This window comes from Cygnus atratus, chromosome 26 (genome assembly GCF_013377495.2).
Source record: "Cygnus atratus isolate AKBS03 ecotype Queensland, Australia chromosome 26, CAtr_DNAZoo_HiC_assembly, whole genome shotgun sequence".
In the NCBI taxonomy this organism is placed as follows: domain Eukaryota; kingdom Metazoa; phylum Chordata; class Aves; order Anseriformes; family Anatidae; genus Cygnus; species Cygnus atratus.
This window is the reverse complement of record NC_066387.1, coordinates 5,012,228-5,026,210: the sequence shown is the minus strand read 5'-3', so window position 1 is coordinate 5,026,210 and position 13,983 is coordinate 5,012,228. Positions and strand designations below refer to the sequence as shown.

General features: G+C 64.1%; 1 protein-coding gene across 4 annotated transcripts in view; it reads right to left on the bottom strand.

Annotated features, from left to right (window-relative positions):
- Positions 1 to 3,773: 3,773 nt before the first annotated feature.
- CSNK1G2 (casein kinase 1 gamma 2) overlaps positions 3,774 to 13,983 on the bottom strand; it is a 37,877-nt gene continuing 27,667 nt past the window's right edge. For 3 of the 4 annotated variants that reach the window (XM_035569655.2, XM_035569654.2, XM_035569656.2), the window contains exons 3-12: positions 11,326 to 11,366; positions 10,699 to 10,768; positions 10,116 to 10,264; positions 9,460 to 9,694; positions 9,153 to 9,238; positions 8,666 to 8,750; positions 8,418 to 8,566; positions 8,012 to 8,095; positions 4,768 to 4,874; positions 3,774 to 4,307 (exon numbers count right to left, since the gene is read on the bottom strand). In XM_035569655.2, the coding sequence (XP_035425548.1) occupies positions 4,253 to 4,307; positions 4,768 to 4,874; positions 8,012 to 8,095; positions 8,418 to 8,566; positions 8,666 to 8,750; positions 9,153 to 9,238; positions 9,460 to 9,694; positions 10,116 to 10,264; positions 10,699 to 10,768; positions 11,326 to 11,366 (1,061 nt within the window). In that variant the 3' untranslated portion in view covers positions 3,774 to 4,252. Of the gene's footprint in view, positions 4,308 to 4,767; positions 4,875 to 8,011; positions 8,096 to 8,417; positions 8,751 to 9,152; positions 9,239 to 9,459; positions 9,695 to 10,115; positions 10,265 to 10,698; positions 10,769 to 11,325; positions 11,367 to 13,983 lie in introns of all 4 variants that reach the window. The other variant, XM_035569653.2, reaches the window with a different exon arrangement.

The window sequence follows — 13,983 nt, the reverse complement described above, 5'->3', positions numbered from 1 at the left end:
GTGTCCAGAGCCCTCCAAAGTCTGCGTGGGATTTTCTGGCACGTTGTGGTGCTGCCTCAAAGCTGAGGTTCCCTTTTGCAAACCTCCCCCTCTGCCCTGGGCGCACGAGGCTGCCCGGACTGGCCCGGCGGCAGTTGCCAACTTGTTCAGCTGCTGGAAGTTGAAACCTGGTCATCCTTCGCTGATGCAGATGGCTGAGTGTCTGCTCGCTCGCTGGGGAAGTTGCGTCTCTTCCCCTTGCTCCCTCCGGTTGGGCTCTGTCCTCAGCCTGTGGCCGGCCGGGTGTCTCCTTGTCAGCCACGCAGCAGTAATACGGTCAGGAACACCCCGCACCTCGTAATCAGTAGCTATTAGAGATGTCGATAGTGTGTTACGTTCTCTAGGAAGACGTTGTAAGATGTGTATATTGTAAGCCTGCTTCAAGGTAGGATGTTTTTAATATGGCCAGTACTTTAAAAAAAAAAAAAAAAAAAGGAAAAAAAAACATCTGATGGGTCCATGACTTAGTTATTGAACCTGACTCTGTGCAATGCAAGCGGTGTCGCGAGGCGGATTGGCAGCACGGGTGAGCTCTGCCCTCTGAGGGGCAGCCCCTTGGGGCACGCACCCCTTCTTGCGCTCTGCCCCTGCTGCTCCGCTCAGAGGCAGCAGCAGCTTCGCTTCCCTGCCCGGAGCCACCTCGGGGCCTGCGTGAGCCCCGTGACGGGCTGGCTGCGGTGGGTGCAGCACCTCGGGCACTTCTGTATATAGGTGGCAATAGCGGAAATAATTGGAATACGAAAGAAGCAAAGCTGCACACTTGGCTATCGAAAGAGCAGGACTTGAAGGCAGGCCTTGCTGTAACCTAGCTCAGCTGAGGTGGATGGGCCCTTGCTGGCTTGTCCCTGAAGCATCTGTTTTTACTGCTCTTTTGTTATGCAATTTCTTTTCCCAAATTCACCTTTCCTGCTTTCAAGCCACAAGGTAGGTCTGGTTGCTTGTCCTGTCGGGGAGGGAGAGGAGTCAGACTCTGAACTACACCTGAGCAACTTCTGTTCTTACGGCTTTTATGCAGTTTGATGCAATTCTGGCTTTTGTAGATAGATGAATGTAATTCATTGTTGGACTTGCCTGTTTCCAAAAGTATGAGACGTTCTGTTGTACCATGTCACCTTCCGAGCAGAGCTGGGACTGTCTCGACTCCAGTGCTGTATTGATGAATGTATCCAATGCTCTCGTTCAGTGTTCACACTCTTGCTTTTGGCCAGCTTTGTGATTTGTAAATAGGAAATCAATAAAGACATTCAGGTTGTCTTTACAGAGTTTCTTCCTGATTTGAAGAGAGCTGATGGGCATGCAGCAGCTGTGTCTTGCTCAGCACCTCGGGGCTGTGCCAGAGCCTGGTGCTGGTGATGCCCTGGACTGGGGCTGCCCTGAGCCAGGCTGTAGCCCTCAGCTGGCCCTGGGTGGAGCATGGTGCAGGCAAACCCCATCTTTGTTGGGATGGATGAACCAGAATCACAAGACCTCTCCCTGCTGCTCTTCCCCAGGAACCCTCAGCCTGGCCCCTGGCCTCTTCCTACCCTGCAACTGCACCAGTGCCGCCCTTGAGGAGGCACGAGGCCCCATCTTGGCTTTTCCTGCTCTTTCTTTTCTGCTCTTTTCTTTCCTGCTCTTTTCCTTTCTTGAGCTACAGCTCTGCCCTGGGGAAGCTGTGTCCATCGACTTCCAGCCTCAGCCCTAAACCACCCCCAGGGAGCCTGGGGGAGAGCTGGGCCGAGCAGGGAGCTGCCTGGAGCCATTGCCTTGCTGCTGCTCCCCTGAGCACCCCTGGCTTTTGCTCCTGCTGCTCACATGAAAAAGAAACAAGGGGCTGCAGCCGCAGCTCAGCAGCGTTTAGCAGCAGGAAAGGCACCTGAATATCTGGGGCTGAGGCACCAGCCCTCAAAGGGGCTGTGGCAGCTCCCATGTGGGGCATGGGGCAAACGCTACTGGTTGAGCTGCAGAGGAAAAGGGGGTGCAGATCCGTGTCCCACCCTTGGGGCCACGCATTGACACACAGACAAAAGTGGAGGGTTTTAAAGATTTTTTTATTATTATTTTTATTTTATATTTTTTATTAAAAAAAAAAAAAAAAAACAAACAGAAGCCCCTAAGTTCTATGGCTTCAAAGAAGCATCAAAGAAATTTAAATGCCATTTCTGTACACTTTGTTTTAAAGCAGTAACTAAACTCGCAATGGAACAAACGCCCTCACGTACAATCTCAGTATTTGGACTCCGTGCTGGAAGGACCGGGAGTCCTGGGGGCTGCAGCCCTGGCCCCCCCCTTGCAGCTGCTGGCGGCAGCGGGTGAGCAGCTGGAGTCAGGCAAACGCCCTCGGCCGTGTCCCTGCCCCTCCACGGCTCCTCTTCGGCCTCTGCTTGGGTTTGTCTGAGCCGATGCTCTGAGAAGGGTCCGCTTCCAGGGAAGATTTAAGGCGATTTTTTTGTTTTGTTTTGTTTCTTTGCCTCGCTGGGGAAGTGAGGGCAAACGCTGCACATCGCTCCCCACCGCGGCCAGGGGATGTGGCAGCAGCTGGGGCTGCCCTGGCTGCTGCAGCCCAGAAGCCAAAGCTGGGTTCGATCCTGAATTCAGGCAGAAGCGGGGCTGTGGCGCTGCGCCCTCCTGCGGGGCTGCAGGTGCCCGATGGGTGCTGGGGCAGGGCAGGGCGAGCACCCCCCTGGGTTGGCGCAGCCCCTCGTGCGATTTGGGGCCTCCTCTCCCTCCTGAGATGCTCGGTTTGGACAAATGCTTCGAAGCAACCACAGATGTTCCCATTTTCCCCCACCCCCACCCCACCCCCCAGAAGCCTCAGCACAGCCTCAGCCCCGCTCTCGGGGTAGAACAACAGGGTTTTGGTAAAGATAAGCGTGCCCCTCCCTCCCCCCCCCAATGTGTGGTGATCAGTACACACAACAGCGCGGGGTCAGTCACGTGGGAAAGCTGCAGTGGCCCTGGGGTGGTGAGGAACAGGTTGTCTGGGGGGCTGCGCCTGTGGGTGAGACGATGGCTAAAAAAAAATCCGGTCCCCTCCCTCCCTCCCTCGTTACCCCCCCACTCCCCTGGCAGAATCAGACCCGGCCCCACTGCGGGGGGGGAGCGGGCAGAGGCTGCCGGGACGGTGGCTGTGGCAGCGCTGGCTGCCCTGGTGCCCTTCGCCATCCGGTCACCGTCGCCGAATGCCTCCGTGCCCACCCTGGCACGAGGCCCTGCGCCCTCGCCCTGTGCCTGCCGTCACCCCGGGGGGGCTCAGACACACGGCACGGGGGCTGTAAAACCAAGGCCAATCAAACGCTGCCACAGGACCTGCCCTGTGCTGCCCGACAGACCTAAAGCTGCTGTGGAAACAAATCCAGCCCTAAGACATCACAGCGTCAGAGAGGCGATGCTTTTCCTTCCAACTGCGCTCTGTAACGTGCTCTCGTGGGTCCCTCTGGTGCTGCCTGACACCGGCTCGGTCCTGTCCCGGTGCCCCCTGCCGCAGGAGTCACTGGCTGTTCATGGCAAGACCAAACATCACTTGTATTGCTAGCAAAAGTGCATCGTTAAAAGAAGTGTAAACGCATTTTTTTTCCCCCCTCCCTGCACGCACCCAGCACTTCTCGCCGTACCAGAGACCACAGTGCTCGTCACCACAGGCATTAACAAAAGGGGAGGGGAAACCTCACGGGGATGGGGGCAAGGGGCCCTAACGAAAGAGCAGAATTCGGTAACACTGAAGATGACGGTCAAAGACTGACAACTCAGCACTCTGCACCGAGACTCACTTTAAATTAACTTAAGAGACAAAGAAGCAACAGAAAAAAAAAAATTCCTCCTTAGCCCACTGCTCTCAAAATTGTCTTCTGCTTCTTCTAAGACAGCGACGTTTTAGAGTCTGTAGAGTTGATCCCCGTTTCAAACTAGGTATAGACTCAGAAGCAAGTGACGCTGTGGATTTGTTTCCGTTTCTTTTTTCTTTTTTTCTTTTAGACGGATGCAGGAACTTCAGCGAAGTCGGGCTTGGTTCGAGTAAACGGCCACGCACTGGGCGAGTGGCGGAGGAAAGGACAAGCAGTTTGGGGAGGCCCCGCTCCCCGCCTGTGCGTGGGGCGCCGGGGGAGGCCAGCTGGCTCGGCCCCAGCCCCGTCCAAACCGAGGGGCCGCCGCCGCCAGCTCCACGGGTCAAGATCCAGCCACGGCCAGAGGGAGAGGAGCCCTCGCGCACGCCACTCCACCCGGCCCCGGCAGCTCACTTGCGACGCTTGGTGGTTTTCCTCTTCCTTCTCTTGAAGAAACAGCAGCACCTGGGGACAGAGGGGACCCGTCAGTGCCCAAATGGGATCAGCACCCCCATGGGGATCAGGGGACACAAAGCCTTTGGCAGCCTGGAGAGCCCCACCTGGGGCAGAGTTGCCGCAGCACATGACCTGGGCCGGGTGCGGAGCGCAGCGATGGCCACAGCAAGTGACGCTCACCATGGTGGCACTGGCCGTGGCACTCGATGGCAGCCACGGCAAACACCGCTCCCCGGAGCCTGGGGCTCCCGGAGAGGGAACAGCCCCAGCTGCGCGCATGGGCGCTGTGCCGGGTTTGGGAAGGGGCTGGGGGTGGTGGCCCTGCAGGGACACCGCCCGCTGGGTCCCCGTGAGGAGCTGCAGATGTTTGCTGGGCTGCTCCTCCCCCGGGGGGGCAAGGCAAGGCACCGCGCGGCGGCAGCCCTGACCAGCGCCCGCCCCAGGGGACAGGGCCAGGACGCATCCTTACTTTGTATCGTCTGTCACCTCCACCTCGGTGGGGGCTGTGATGGGGGCGTTCGAATGTCCTGCAGTCGGGTCATCTGTGTTCAGCTCTCCGTTGGTGGAGCTCATCACCTGCGGGGAAGCGCGCGTCAGTGCGGGGGCATCCTGCGGGGCACCGGCTGGTCCTCAGCCTTGTCCCCGGCCCCGCGGCAGCCCCAGGTGGTGGCACGCCCCCCCCCCTTCCCCCCTGCCCCCCCCAGCCCAGCCCTGCCCTGCCAGAGCCAGGAGCACCGGGGTCCCCGCACGGGGCAAGAGGACGGTGCCCTCGCCCAGCCAGTGCTGCTCCGCCTCGGTGCTGAGCACAGTCGACTGCAACGACCCCGGCTCCCCCGTACACCCCCCAGGACAGGGGTTGCTGGCGGCCCCGTGACGCTGCTCGCTGCCCCACACCGTCCTTCTGCCAAGCCAAGCACCCAGACACAGCTCTCCCCATTGGACCCCAAGCCCTGGCACTGCTGGGCCCTGGGGGGGCCGAGCCCAGCGCCCATCCCACAGGCTCCTGCCAGCCCCCGGGGCCCCCGCCCGCTCACAGGCGGCAGGGCCGAGAGGAACACCCGGTCACCGAGGCAGGGATGGGCTTGGCACAGGCAACGGGGCCTTGCCTGAAAAGCCCTCTGCTGCTCCTGCAAAGCCAGGAGCACCCTGGGGGATGCGCAGGCATCGCCAAGCTGCTTGGCCTCATGAGGACGTTCGGCCCTTCGCCGGCTCACAGAGCTGCCGACCGACAGCCACGGTGCCCAGCCAGCGGGGTTCCTTCAAGCGACAGCCCCCCGAAACGAGCCCGGGGACCCGTGAGCCACCAGCAGCACCCCCCCGCAGCGCCGGGTGCGGGCCGAGATGGGAGGGAGGCCGGCAGAGCAGGAGCAGGGAGCAGCCGCAGGGGCAGGGAGGGGACGCTGGAGGAGCGGGGCAGGCTGAGCTGTCCCCACGGCCTGCCCCGGCCCTCATGACGGGAGCTGAGCGAAAGCCCAGGACCCAGCGCCCGTGGAGATCCGTCACAGAGCAGCGGGAATGAGCAGCGGCGGCGGGGACGGCAGCAGAGACGGAGGAAGCAGCACAGGCCCGGCTGGGGGGGTGGGGGGTGCTCAGGGGACCCTGGTGCAGGTGCCCCCACCCGACCGCGTGGGCTGGAGCCGGCCAGCCCGAGGCAGGGGCAGGAGGCGGCGAGCGGGGGGCTGGCGGCGCAGGGACAGGACCAAGGCGGGGAGCCGAGGCTGAGGGCTGCCCAGGGAAAGGGAGGAGAAGCCGGGCTCAAAGCCGCCGCTCCATTCGAGCGATGGAGGCAAAGGGAAATCCCCACGGGGGTAAGGCCGTGTCCGGGACAGACACGGAGCAGAGCCGGCGCTGTGCCCGTCTCCAGCTGCCCTCCGAGTCCCGGCGGCAGCCCCGGGAAGCAGCGCCAGCCTCGGCCGTGAGCCGGGAGCAGGGCCCCGGGCATCACACGGGGCCAGCCCTGTGCCGGCGTGTCGCAGCCTGGCCAAGAGCCCGGCGTGCGCGGCCCCGGGCGGAGGAGCGGGGCTGCCGCCTGGCACGGCCGGCAGGCGCACTTGGGCCTGGCGCGGGTTGGCTCTGCTTTCCCCCAAGCCCGCCCATGCCCTCGGCGCGTGGTTGCGTGTACCTGGACGGACCCCCCGAGCCTGCCGGCTGCCAGGTGAGCTCCCAAAGGCTCCTCGGCAGGCTGCCCACCGGCCTGAGGATCCCACAACTCCGTCCCCTCGGGCGGCTGCTCGCGACAGGCAGGAGGAACAGAATGAAAAGAAACAAAAGAAAAGAAAAGAGGAAGAAGAATGGGGGAGAGAAGGGAAGAGGTGGAGGGAAAGGGCGGGGAGAAGAGTGGCAAAAGGAGTCGAGAAAATAAGACATGCAAAAGCAAAACCATGACCGGAGCAGCTCGAGTTTGTGATTGCGGAGGGCGCTCGCCCTGCGCTGGCCCGGCAGCTCCTCCCTGAAACTGCTGCTGGGACACGGTGGGCTCTGCATCCTCCCTGCCACGCTCACCACACAGCCCCCACAAAGAACTGGGCTCTTCCCTCCGCACGGGGCAGCTGGGGCCGTGCTGCCCCACGGAGCTCGGCCGCCCTGTGTGGGTCTGGCAGCCACTCTGCGGAGGCTCTTCGTGGTGACACCGCGAGGATCCGAGCTGCGCTGTGCCCCAAGGGCTCCCCCAGCGACGCAGTGCCCCGCCGCCAAACCCTCAGCACGGTGAGCGTGGCGCAGCCCCACGACCGCTGGGGGTCCTCGGATCCCCGGGTCCCAAACTGCTTCGGCGCTGTGGGAGTTTTGTGCTCTGCTTTCCCCGCGACCCACGAGAAGAGGTGTCGAGCACGGCACTTGTCAGGTGCGGGAGGCGGAGGGCAGAGCTCACTGGGCACAAGTTCCCAGGAAGGAGCCAGGTGCGCTCGGAAGACGTTGCGCCTCCCTAGGGACGCTGCCCAGTCACCGGCCACCCGGGGCCGACCCCTGGCTGCGGGAGGACAGGTGCCGCGTGCTCGGCTCCAGCCCGCCTGCTCCCCTTGGATGCTCAAACCAAGAAGACCAGGGTCCGTACGGGACAGCTAGGGAAACGTGTGGGGTTCGCTCTTGCTGGCGGCAGGCCCCAGCCCATGCCTCCTGCACAGGCCGCGGCACCGGAGTACGGCTGGCAGCTCGGCCCATCTCTCTGCCCTGCGCTGCCCCCGGCTCGGCCCCACGTGCCCGCTGTGGGGCCACACGCTGCCGAGCTGCCCCACAAACCCTCCCAGAACACCCCTCCCTTGTCCCGTGGCTGTGTCCCAGTGGTGAAAGAGAAGTGGCACAGCAAACAGAGCGGCGCGTTGCCCCAGGGGGGATGCAGCACCGGGGGCATCGCCCTTAGCACCGAGGCGGCTCGGCGTGTCCCGTGCTCACACCCACCAGCGCTAAGCCCCGCTGGAGCTGGAGCCGGAGCCCAGCCCTGGCGTTTCCCAGCTGTGCTCCAGCCTCCTGCGGCTGCTTCCCCCCTGCTTCTGCCAGCCGCCTGGCCCCGGGGACACAGCCCAGGGTCCTCCGCAAGCCTCAAGCCCAGACCCGCGGGGAGGAAACCCTCCGGCAGCCAGCACTGGGGGAAAAAGGGCGCCGCGGTCCCTCCTCCACGAAGAGCCCCTGCTGGGTGCTGAGGCTGCGGGGATCAGAAGCGTGAGCCACGCACGACCTCGGTGCTGTGCCCCGGCCGGGGCCGCGCCACTGCTCACCTGGTGTTTGGTGTGTGGCTGTGCTTTGTCTCTGTTCGGGGGCTGCACCTGCACCTCGCTGTGCATCGTGCCGATGGGGGTGGGCTGGGGACACGACAAGCACAACGTCAGCTGCGCCCCAGCGGCCCTCCCGCCACCCACCGCCGCCTGCTCCGAACGTACAGAGCAGCTCGGAATCGGGGCCAGCTCCCAGCCCCTCCACCTCCCCGCCTGGTGTGCGGCTGCACTGAGCCCACGCAGGGTGCCCGTGGCAGAAAGCGAGGCGCCAGCTGGGCCGCGGGGTTCCCCTTAGCTCCAGGAGCCTCCAACTCCCGTGTGACAGCCCCGATTCCCCGGCTCGGAGCTGGCTTTGGGGCCCTCCTTCACGCCAGCACCCCGCGCCACCCCCGGCTCCCTCCCCACTCACCAGCGGTTTCCCTGCCCAGTCGTATTCGTAGTCGAACACGTAACCGTTCCTCTCGAACAAGTCTGTGAAGAGCTTCCGCAGGTAGTCATAGTCGGGCTTCTCGAAGAAATCCAGCCGCCGCACGTAGCGCAAGTACGTGGCCATCTCCTCTGCGGGGACAGAGCGGGCTCGGTTGGGGCAGGGGGACACGGTGCCAGGCCAGCAAGGGGCCAGGCTGGGGACAAGGACGGGCCACGCAGAGCCCTCACCTGGGAAGTTCTCACAGAGCACCTCCACTGGAGTGGCTCTTTTGGTGTCGCCGATCTTCTGATACCTCTCCTTTAGCGTGTCAGCCTGGCAGAGACAAGGAGCAGGTCAGGAGGAGAGGGGGAGGCACCGGGCGCTGTCAGACAAGGAGCGGGGTCTTGGTCCCCCTGGCCCAGGTGGCAGGGAGAGCTCACTGCTGGGAACCTGCCCCGGGCAGGCTGGGGGTGAGCGCGGTGCCAGCACGGCCACTGGGACGGCAGCTGGGACACCCACAGAGGGGGGGACACCAAGAGGGGGCCCCTACAGCCACTCAGCACAGCAAGGGTCGGGCACAGAGCTCAGAGCAACAGCCCCGGGGAATCCACCAAGGCACCGACCCTCGGCCACCCCAGGGGCCAAAGCTTTCTTCCCCCGTTCCCGGCTGCTGCCCGGGGCAGAGCCAGAGCCACGTGGCAGCCGTGCGTGGGGACAGCAGGAGCTGGCAGTTACCTTGAGGCCTTGCCAAGGAAGGCTCCCGCGGAGGAAGTACATAAACATGTGTCCTAATGCTTCCAGGTCGTCCCTGCGGCTTTGTTCTGAGCGGGGCAAGAAGCAGTCATGAGCTCATTCCCACCACAGCCCCCTTCCCTGTCCCCACCAGCTCCCGCAGCACCCCACGTCCCCTGCCAACCCCCCAGGCTGCAGGAGAGGCTGTTTGTCCCCAGCCCCACCACTGCCAGGGGGGAGCTCGTGCCCCGCAGCCCCCTTCCCTCCCCTTTTTGGCCAAGGCAGGGCTGGCCGCAAGGCGCGCACGCACCTTTCCCCAGGTGGGTGTTGATGCTCATGTAGCGTGCTGTCCCCGTCAGGCTCTTGTGCTCTCGGTAGGGGATGTGTTTTTTGGTCTCGGGGTCAATATACTCTTTGGCCAGGCCAAAATCGATGATGTGGATGGTGTGCTGCCGCTTGCTGCCCGGCCGCCCCACCAGGAAGTTCTCCGGCTTGACGTCTCTGTAGATCAGGCTTTTGGTGTGGACGTACTCCATCCGCGTGATCTGGGGCCAGGAGGGGAGGTCAGCACCGCGGTGGAGACGCGCCAACCGCAGCCGCGGACGCAGCGCCCCGTGCCCTCCTCCCTCGGGTCCTATTCTGCTCAGACTGCCTGAACCCAGCCAGCAGCCCGGCCCCCCTCACGCTGCGCGTCACACTGCGTCGCAAGGACAGGCAGAGCGGGTCTTTAGCTCTGGTCCAACCGCATCTCCGACGCAGTCACAGGCACCCGGCTGTGCCTGGAGCAGGGCGAGGGAGAGCACAGGTCAGCCAAGGCCACCCGGCACGACCCTGGTGGGCACAGGGAACAGCCCCGTGCCTCGTCCCTCCTGCATCAGGGAGAGGACGAGGGGTGGGGAAAGGCCCGCCCGGTGCTGGGGTCCCCACGCAGCCCCCAGGGAGCGGCAGGCGAGGTGCCATGCTCACCAGCTGGATCGCGATCATCAGGACGGTCTTGAGCGTGAAGGTCCGATCACACAGATCAAAGAGATCTTCCAGGCTGGGGCCTAGCAGCTCCAGCACCATGGCGTTGTACTTCCCGCAGGGGCCGAAGTAGTAAACCTGAGGAATTCCTTCTGCAAGAGACGGAGCAGGGGCTGTGAGCGGTGGCGGCGGGGCTGAGCAGCACGTGGCCCCGCTGTCATGGCCACGCCGCTCCCGGAGCCAGCACGGGGGCTGCTGGTGGGGGGTCACCCCGCCGCCCCCCCCTCCACGGTGCAGGCAGCCCGGCTCTGCTCCTGGCAGGAGGGCGAGGGAGACAGCTCCATCTGCACCGCTGACTGCTGCGGGGGAGGCGGGGGTGGGGGGGGAAAGAACTAAATAAAAAGGGATCAAAGATTAGATGTGGCTGCGTAAGAACAGCCTCTCCCAGCCGAGCAGACGGGCAGAGTAGCTCGGGCTGGGCAGCGAAGCTGCAGAAGCTGCCGGCACCTCTAGAGAAGTCTCTGCCTGCCCCAGCCCCATCGCCCAGACACCGGCTGCCCGCGGCAGCTCGGCCCCGGCCCCGTACCTGCATTGCCGAGCTGCTTGTAGAACCGATACTCCAGGTGCAGCTGGGGGGCCCGGGACTTTATGGGTTCCTTGGAGGAGAGAAGGAGAACAAAGAGGTAAGGCTGTGGCACGGAGCGGGATGCTCAGGAGGTCTGGCTGTCAGACTCCTCCTTCACAGGTTGGCAGCAGCTGGGGCTGGCAGCATTCAGGGGCGAGAAAAAACAGTGCAAAATGAAGACAAAGACCCAGGGGATGGGGAGAGGAAACCAGCCCATGCGGGAGCCTGATCCGACCCCTCCAGAGAGAGCCAGGGGCTGGGGGAGGCCTCCACAGAGCTGGTGTCGGTGGGACCACGCTCTCCAGGAGCTCTCTGCGCTGGTACCAGCTGAAGGGGTGTTGACGGCAGGCCACAGCCAGCTCCTGGTGAAGCGAAGCCCCAGCTGCTCTCCCCAGGGCTGCATCACCCCACCTGGAATGACGCTGGCTGCCTGCGTGCCCTCAATTCCTAGCAGCGAGCGCAGCTCCCCTACGCAGCCTGTCCCGACCCACTTTAACACGCTGGGCAGGGCGAACAATTGCCCTCTGAGGCTGCCCAAATGTGTCCGTCCCCACCCCGTCCCCCCCCCCCAACCACAAAAAGACTCACCAATTTGATAGCTACGTATTCGTTGGTGTAGAGGTTCTTTCCTGCAGGGAGAGACAGAAAAAAAGGCATTGGAAGCGAGTGAGCCTTTGCATTACCGCCCCCCCACGCCCGCTGCAGCCCCTAGGGGCCTGCAGAACGTCCCCAACAGGTTCGGCAGCTCCCAAACCCACAAACAGGCCTCGAGGCGCGAGCAGGGGCCGGAGCCCACCGTGCTGCGTTGCAACACGCCTGCTAATTACCCCCGGATGGGGCACCCGGATTCCTCCCCCGGCTGCTGGGGGCCACCGCCAAGCTAGCTGGGAGGGAGGGGGCGGCTTCCCTGCGTGGGCCTGCGGGGATGCGAGCGGCCAAGCAGCGAGGCTGCGGCACCGCAGAGCCGGCCGTTCCTCCCCAGGGGGCTGCTGCAGCTGCCCTGCGCCGGGACGGGGCTGGGGACGGCGCCCGCAGGCAGCGGGACCACGCGGAGGGTGGCAGGGAGGAGGGGGAGGCCCCCCGGGGGGCAGGGGCAGCGTGGCTGGCAGGACCAAAGCCCAGCAGCCAGCCTCCCCTCTTGGGTCCCACCGTCGGATGGAGGCGAGGCAGCAGGCAGCGGGGCTGGGAGGAGCTGAGGAACGGTGCTGAGCCCGGCACCAAGGCGGGTTTAGGCCATCAGGTGCCCCAGCTGACGCTCGGCTGGCAGCAGACCCGCAGCACGGCCCCGCGCCGTGCAAGGAGCTGAAGGCACCGATGTGCTGCGAGAGGGCCGCGAGAGGGCCGGGCTGCCTCTGGGTGCCCAGGAGAGCTGAAAGAGCTCCCACAGCGCCCCAGAGCCCTGCTGATGGCTTCCTACAGAGCTCAGCACCTCCCCTGCAGGGTTTTCACACCCACAGCTACACAAAGGTTCAGCTCCGGCGTCTGCACCAGAGCCAGGAGGGCACGAGGAAGGTGCCACACCTGGGGAGCGCCAGCACCGCCTCTGCCCAAGGTCCACGAAGAAAAAGGCGAGAGGTTTGCAAATGGATCAGAGCCCCTGCTGCCTGAGCCCTCCGGGACACCAGGGACACGGAGGCAGGCCCTTCCCGCAGCACGAGGGCCAGCAGCCGCCGCGCTGCCCGGCACGGAGCTGCATCTGTCTCCTCGGATCTCCTCGCAGCAATTTGCTCGGGGAACAGGCTCCTCCTGGCATAAGATTTCATCTGCTCCGACTGCTGCTCTCCACCTGAAGCAGCAATAAATCCTCGCCGGGTGACATCAGAGCCAGCTGCTGAACGCCAGAGTCAGCGGCAGGATTACGGGAGGAGGAGGAGGGATGAATGGGGGATATTAACGGAGCAGCTCCCACTGGGCCGGGGGGGGGCGGTGGGCAGGATGGTGCTGGGCCCCCGTGTGCCCCAGCCACAGGGCCTTGCTGTTAGGTCCAAAAACTCACTGCTGCCTTCAGGGCAGTAACATGCAGCCCTAAAATCATGGCAGGGTTTTCCCTGAGGCTGGGCTGGGTCTTAATAGGGCAAAAAATCAACAAATACACGGCAGGAGAGCTGCAGCCCTGCTGCTGGTGGGACACTAAAACCGGCCCGTAAGGGAGCTGGCCACGAAACGAGTCCCAATCACTTGATACCCCCAAATCATTTCATACCCCCGTGGCTTGCCCCCTCCTATGGTGCTCAGAGGGCTGGGACGAAGCTGCTAGGAATGACGGGGAGCAGGGAGAAGCAGCGGCAGCTTGGATGCCCCGAAAGCGCCGAGTCCTGGGGGTGCCCCGGGTCGGGCCCGGCTGCCACGCGAGCAGGCAGCGCCGCAGGCCTCACAGAACCAAAGGTGATTTGGAAGCGGGGGGGGGAAGAAAAAAAAAGAAAAGTGGCAGGATGGGCGGCAGCAAGCAAATATTTGCGCTCGCAGAGGCCTTCGCCCCGCTCAGCGCTGGCGGCGCCTCCAAATGGAGCTGCCGGCACCCGCACGGGGCGGCACGTCGGATGGCCGCCAAGCCGCGGGGTCCGGGGGGGCTGGCTGGGCTGTGCCGCGTTTAAAAGCCCGACGGGGCTTCCTCTTAACGCCCCGATTCCCCCCTCCCGAGGGCAGATTTGGCAGCGGTGGGGTCAGGCACCTGCTCCCGCACATCACGGCCCGGAGAGGGGCCGGGCTCCGCGCCGCGCCCCCAGACCGAGCTCCTGCCCTCAGCAGCAGCGCGACGTCGCCGCCGGGGCTTGTTGGGCTCCTGGGGTGCCCGCGCGAGGCAGCCCCACGGCGCGGAAGCTCCCAGCAGCGGCCGTGAGCTGCCTCGGGCCAGGCAACGACAGCTCCTCGGAGCGTTGCTTTTTCATAGATCAGAGGGAAGGAAAAAAAAAAAAAAAAAAGGTTATTTTCGAGTTTGACCTTCCTCTGCAGGAGGCTGCGAAAGACCGAGGGGAAAAACCAGCGTGAGCTGTCGGTGAGGGAGGCCAGCGGCTGCCCAGCGGCTGCCCAGCAGCAGTCCGGGCGCTTTTCTCTCCCGCAGACGCCCACGAGCTGCCGGGCGGCGCTGCAGCTTGGCCCCGTCGCGGCACCCAGCTGAGGTTGCTCTGAGCCCTTCGCGACGGGCGGAATGGGTACGGACGTCTCCGCGGAGGCGAAGCCGGAGAAGCGCTCGGTGCAGCGCGCCGACCACCGCCTGCGTTTTCTCGGGTTACCGTTTGTGCCCCC